The 6,459-nt window shown below is 45.0% G+C and overlaps 1 protein-coding gene across 1 annotated transcript in view; it reads left to right on the top strand.

Annotated features, from left to right (window-relative positions):
• The first annotated feature begins 1,173 nt into the window (after window positions 1–1,173).
• chrnb1l (cholinergic receptor, nicotinic, beta 1 (muscle) like) overlaps window positions 1,174–6,459 on the top strand; it is a 16,569-nt gene continuing 11,283 nt past the window's right edge. The window contains exons 1-6 of the mRNA XM_086196711.1: window positions 1,174–1,240; window positions 3,407–3,540; window positions 3,791–3,835; window positions 3,985–4,094; window positions 4,843–4,951; window positions 5,025–5,172. Coding sequence (XP_086052837.1) covers window positions 1,174–1,240; window positions 3,407–3,540; window positions 3,791–3,835; window positions 3,985–4,094; window positions 4,843–4,951; window positions 5,025–5,172 — 613 coding nt within the window. The remainder of the gene's footprint in view (window positions 1,241–3,406; window positions 3,541–3,790; window positions 3,836–3,984; window positions 4,095–4,842; window positions 4,952–5,024; window positions 5,173–6,459) is intronic.

Genomic DNA, 6,459 nt, shown 5'->3' with positions numbered 1-6,459 from the left:
GACAGAGTTGATAGTACTTCAGTATGATAGACCGGCCCGCAGCGTTATTACCACACTATGGTTTGAATGACTCTCATTTCTGTCCTCTGATGATGATCCAGCACTTGACTTGGGTGGTGCACGCTCTCTGATGGGTTCGCAGAAGCAGACCGCGGCCAGTGTGATGGATGTATTTATACTGTGAGCGGCGGCGGCATGTAGGAAGGCAATGCTGGAGTTTGTTTTTTTTTTTTTTTCCCTTTCCAAACCACCAACCTGCATCTGATTTATGGCCTGTTTATGTTGAACTGGAAACCCTGAGCAGCACAAGGATGAGAGGACAGTATGACCTGAGACACAAGAACATAGAGACATAATCAGGACCAAACATAAACCGTCTTAAGACGCTTTTTCACAGGGCCGACAACCTTTCTGATCATTTCTATGGCAACAGCATCCGTACCTACTTGAGAAGTTAGTTAGATGGATAGCTGTGGATGCTTTGTCCCTGCTCTTTGAAATCTACGTCCTCCTGAATACGTTGAGATGCGGGTGTCATCTTTAACACAGCAGCTCCATTTTGTGGGAGTTGCTGAATTTCAAAAGAATATTTTTTTCTGACCCCCGATTTACGACGTAAAAATGATGATGAGATATATAAGACCAAAAGGACAATTACAGCGAAAAGACTGAGATACAGAGAAATCAACTCCACCCTTCCCGTTCGCCCCCCCTCCATTGTCATAACCCATAGCCCTTTGCTATTCTATCATGCCATCACACCCCCTCCACTTCCTCTTTCTCCCACCCACTGTCCCACAGTCCTAACCTCAGATTGGTGAGTACCAACAGGTGTCTGCCCCACAGGCTTCCCAGTACAAACACATTCCACCCTCTCGTCACTCCCAGCACACGCACCCAATCAGGCTGTGGTTTCCCCCATGGAGCCACAACGAGACAAAGGAGAGGGGGCTATCAGCTGAACGGCGTGTGCTCCTGAAGGCGCTAGACAGGAGGTGTGCTTCTATTGACTCGAGCCAGAAAGGTGTGTGATATTTCAGAGACGCTCACACACCCAGGATCCCCGTGGGGGTGCTGAAAGGTCAAGGTGCCTCCTGGTCGAAGAGGAGCGGAAGGCTGCTGGCGGGCACAAGAAAAGAAGATGTCATGACTGTCGCGGTGGGACCGATGACGATGAACCTAAACGTACGCGTGGACGTATTTATCATCATATACAGCTGTCTTTGCCTCACTCTCACTGGTAAGCACCTTTTTTATATTTAAATGAACGACTGTCATGATTTGCCCCGACAACAGTTAGATGCTGACATTTCCTGTGGGATAAAAAGTTTTTCTGCGGAGTTTAATTCTGTTTTCAGGCGTGATTTAAATGAAGGCAAAGGTGTTGTAATGTAACCTGAAAGAGGAAAAAGAAGTGCGGGCATGCGACTTTGACTTTGACCTTTGACCCTATAACAGTCTGGGGAAACGGAGTTAGTTGGCGACAGGCGGTGCGGTGTTCTCATTCCTCTGTCTGTCCCAACGACCTGCTTCCTGTTCGGTGGAGAATCTACCTCCATTTTCAGGCGTGCGCTCAAACACTCAATCAAATATGACCTTTTTTAAAAAAAAATCAAAATTCAAAATTCCTTGTCCATAATTAGACCCTAAATGAGGGGCTTTGACCCTCTGAGACCACAGTAGGACCAGAACTCCTGCTGGTGACCTCTAAGTTGGAGCGATGGTTCTAAAAGAGGAGAGAGAGAGAGAGAGAGAGACAGAGAGAGAGACAGGTAAAGATCTTCCCGTCAAATATGTTGCTCCACTTAAAAAGCCAGACTTTTCTGCTCTGGAACATACAATGAAACATATTAACACATCATTGTTTGATAATCAGAGCCTATTTCTGTCCCTGATGCAGCTGGTATCCCAGACATCCCTTTGATCCCATTCCCTCGCTGCATATCAATTACATTAGCTCAGTCACCTTTGCTACCCATCGCACACCCCAGCACCTGCCCTGCTGACTGCACGTCCTGTCTGTCCTTCTTTGTCTCTTCACACGTGATGTTTTGACTCACATTTGGAATGAAATCAGTCGATCATCGGAGGAGCATCAGATACTTTTTTATTTCTTTATTTTTACGAGGGACGTGCAAGCCGTAGTTCATTCTGATACTCTCACAAAGATGAAAATACCGAGCGTGTGAGTGATAGATATGTAACGTGTGTATGTGAGGGTAACAGGGTGAATTATGGCATGAAGTCCATGTGATCGCTCCAAGTGCTTAATTTGGCTACGTATGAAATTCAGTCGGTTTCATTTTGCATCTTTCTCACTTTTGTTTTTGTTTTGTTTTTTTGAATTTTAAGAATGAATGACATTCGTACTGCGAAAGCCGCCACGCGTTGGAATTCTGGTGACAAGTCTCAGAGTTCTTAATAGCAGAAACATTTGACGAGTAGCTCAGGATGTAGAAGGTAAAGGAACGGCGAAGAGCCCAATATTATTTCCAGACAAAATCAAAAGCCAATTTTGCTGAGAAAACCTTGTCGTGTTAAAGACTTGTGTTGAAGAACAACGCCGCAAAAAAAAAAAAGTCAGATCTCGCCAAGTTTCTTGGCTTCATTTTATGACAAGCCAGGAACTTGTTTTGCCTCTAACGGTTACAGTTATCCGTCAGTCTGATCATCAGGATGTACTCATCAATATTTCCCGTGAAAGATTCCATCGTCTCTCATCAAGTGGCTTCATCCCACAGAGGTTGTGGTTGTGAGGCGCATACAGAAGTACAGTACACAGCGGAACAGGCTTACAAGTGTGTTTGTGTCATTTCTAGCTCCCCAAAATCTAGAATTGCTGAACACTTGCATCTCGAGCAAGCATGTTCACCTTGAGATCTTCATTTGTTCTTTTCTGGGGGGGGGGGGTTTGCTTATAAATGACATCATCTCCCAACGCTTTTAGCAGATTTCTTAAATAATATTAAGAATAACAGATTAAAAATATATCAGCATGAATAAACGAACAAAATGAAGGAAGAATAAAGGACGAGAAAGAATGCGTTACTATCGAACAACAAGTAAGGAGAATTGGAGTGGGTGATGGTTTATCTCATCATAACAGTTGGCGTCTTTTTTTTTTATCAACTTGTTTGTTTCAAGATTTTGTTGAACTTTCAATTGCTTTACTTCTGACTGTCAAAAGAAATTAGGTGGGAAAAAACAGGGTTGGAAAACAATCGGGCCCCCAAAAATACAACAAAAGTGTTTCGAGTTTAAAAGCTGAATAAATGCGAAAAAAAAGATCAAGAAAAATTGCGAGAAAACGAACAAGTAGGAACTCTTACGTCGAATACAGACGGGAAGATGTGCGCGAGTGTTTTTGTCGCGCCTGAAAACTTGTTTGCTTCTTGGTCCTCACCAGGGGCCTCGGAGGCTGAACGGAGGCTCCACCACAAGTTGTTTCAGAACTACAACATGAAAGTGAGACCAGCGCGGTTCTGGCAGGAGAAAGTGATGGTGCGGGTGGGGATGACCCTCTCCCAGCTTGTCAGCTTGGTAAAAACACACGCGCAAATGCAAGTGCGCGCACACACACACACACACACGCTATTTGTTCTCACTGAGTAGGAATGAGAGTAACAGCACTGTCAAGCACAGCAAGATAAAACAGCATCATTGATACATGTCCCCTTTCTGTGTGTGTGTGTGTGTGTGTGTGTGTGTGTGTGTGTGTGTGTGTGTGTGTGTGTGTGTGTGTGTGTGTGTGTGCGTATGTGTGTGTGTGTCTCTGTCTGTCATGCTACAGAATGAGAAGAACGGCGAGATGACAACCAACGTGTTCATGAATCTGGTATAAGGATGAAAACACTCATCTTCCTCACTGTGTTGACACTGAACTCTGTGTGTGTGTTTGTGTGTGCGCGCGCGTGTGTGTGAGGTGACGATTCCTGTGTCTGACTCTTCCCTCGCCCCCTCCTCTTCCTCCCTCCCTCCCCCCAGGCATGGACGGACTACAGGTTGTCATGGAACCCAGAAGAATACGACAACATCGATGTTCTGAGGATTCCTCCCAACAAAGTCTGGCGCCCTGACATCTACCTCATCAACAAGTGAGTCTCCTGTCTGCCGTGACATTCGACAGATCCACTTCCTGTGTTTTTTCTTGATGGTGTAGCTACAGAGAGGAAGCAGATGATCTTATTAACCTCAATTCACAGTTCTCGCCTAAGTCCCTCAAACTTTTATTGATATAGAACTTTGAATACAAACGCGCCGTAGCACGAAAAGCTCCATGCAAAATGCTGCTGTAAGATATCGGAATGAGGGAAACACCAGAGGCAGGATCAAAATTACCAAATAAAAGAAGGAATGGAAGTCATCAAGAACTACGTGGAAATATCTCACATAAAATGACTGTGAGAGTCGTCACAAGGTATAAATGTAACACAGAAAAAGCTGCATGACGAGTGAAATCGGCGAGTCACAAACAGAACGGCGAGCATAGCAGGAAAGAACAGATGAGTTCAATGTACAAAATGATTGATTTGACTGATCTAGAAAAAACTGGCTTTGTTTTTCTTATTGTTTCATCATAGTCAAATTTCTCATCACAAAAGCAAGAAGTATCTCTGCATGCCGGTGACTCGGCTATCTCAGCAACCAGCGGACGCCAAAATTTTCATCTCTGGTGCACGGAGGACATGCAGAGTCTGGACATGCCCCTCAACCCATAGCTCCGCCCCTCAAACGACAGCAAAGTAGTTCTATGAATGAATGAATGTGTATGTAAAATGTCACATTTCTCTCTCTCTCTCTCTCTCTCTCTCTCTCTCTCTCTCTCTCTCTCTCTCTCTCCAGTAACGACGGTCAGTTCGATGTCGCTCTGTACGTCAACGTCTTGGTTTACAGCAACGGGCTGGTCAACTGGCTCCCTCCGGCCATCTACCGCAGCTCCTGCTCTATAGAGGTGACAAGAGCGTGTGGCGGTCATCCCGAACAAGTGTGGGAGGGTCAATTTATCCCTGATGTTTGATCCACAGGTTGCATATTTCCCCTTTGACTGGCAAAACTGCAGCATGGTTTTCCGCTCGTACACCTACGACGCCTCGGAGGTGGACCTGCAGTATTTCCTTGATGACCACGACAACGAAATCCACGAGATCGTTATAGACGAGAACGCTTTCACTGGTTGGTGCCAATATAATAAAAATAATAATAATCATAATAATAATCATAAAACATTTCATTCAACACAAGACATTCAGACATTCACAACATTATATAATACAAAACAACAGCACAGCCTGTTTATGCACACATACGCTGATATGTACTGTATAACCCACTAACACATGCAGCACACACACATTTATACATCTACAGTACGTTGTTATACATTTACACACCTATACAGATACACGTGCATACACTAATAAGATAAAGATAATAAAAACACTGCAAATGTACTGTACATAGGCAGGAAAAGACATTAATACACTGTTTATGTCTCAACACATACACACACACACACACACACATAAAACCTGACTAGAACACAGCGTGTTAAGTCAAGTCAATTCTATGTGTACGGCGCCAAATCACAACAAAAGTCATCTCATGACTCTTTACAAGTAGAGCAGGTCCAGCACCACTCCTTCAATGAACCTACACCCAACAATTCTCCATCAGCAGCACATCCTGCAACAGTGACGAAAACCTTCCTTTTAACAGGCAGGAACGTCAAGCAGATCCAGGATCAGTGGGGACGACCTTCTGCTTTGACCGGTTGGGGGGGGGGAGCAGGAGGGCGGGGCAGAGATAAACACAGATCATGGAGGGAGACAGATATGCAGAAGGAAAGAGAGGGACAGAGATAAAGAGAGAGAGAAAGGAGGAGAGACTGATGGACAGATGGGGACGTGAGCAGGTGGAGCTACGGGTGGCAGCTTGAGCCTCTTCAGGTCTGTAACCTCCTACAGCAGCACCGGGATCTGGGATGAAGGGAGCCTGAAGGCTCCGTAGAAGAAGAAGAGTTCGTAACACGTATGAGTACAGGAGGAGGAGAGAGAAGCCCAGTGCACCATGGGAGATCCCCTGGCAGTCGAAGCCTATAGCAGCACATCTAAGGTCCAGCCTAAGCAGTCCTGACTATAAGCCTGATGAAAACGAATCAATGTTTTTATTTCGTACATGTATATAAAAATAAAAATAGAAAAGCAGCCATTCATATATGAAGAAAAAAATGTGACGAAATATTTATACAGGCGCCGCGGTAGTGCAGTGGTTACCATTGTCCCCTCACAGCAAGAAGGTTCTGGGTTTGAGCCCCGTTCACGGGATCTTTCTGTGTGAGTCTCCATGTTCTCCCTGTTCCTGCTGGGTTCTCTCCTGTACTCCCAGCTTCTTCCCTCCCTGTTCCACTAAGTGGAACAGGGAGAACATGTGATCGTATGTGGCTTACGTGAGATTTCCAGC

This window comes from Aulostomus chinensis, chromosome 24 (assembly GCF_037954235.1).
Source record: "Aulostomus chinensis isolate RoL2024-O1b breed Wild chromosome 24, RoL_Achi_v1.0, whole genome shotgun sequence".
Classification (NCBI taxonomy): Eukaryota; Metazoa; Chordata; class Actinopteri; order Syngnathiformes; family Aulostomidae; genus Aulostomus; species Aulostomus chinensis.
Note: the sequence above shows the minus strand (reverse complement) of the source record. Positions and strands in the feature narration are given on the sequence as shown.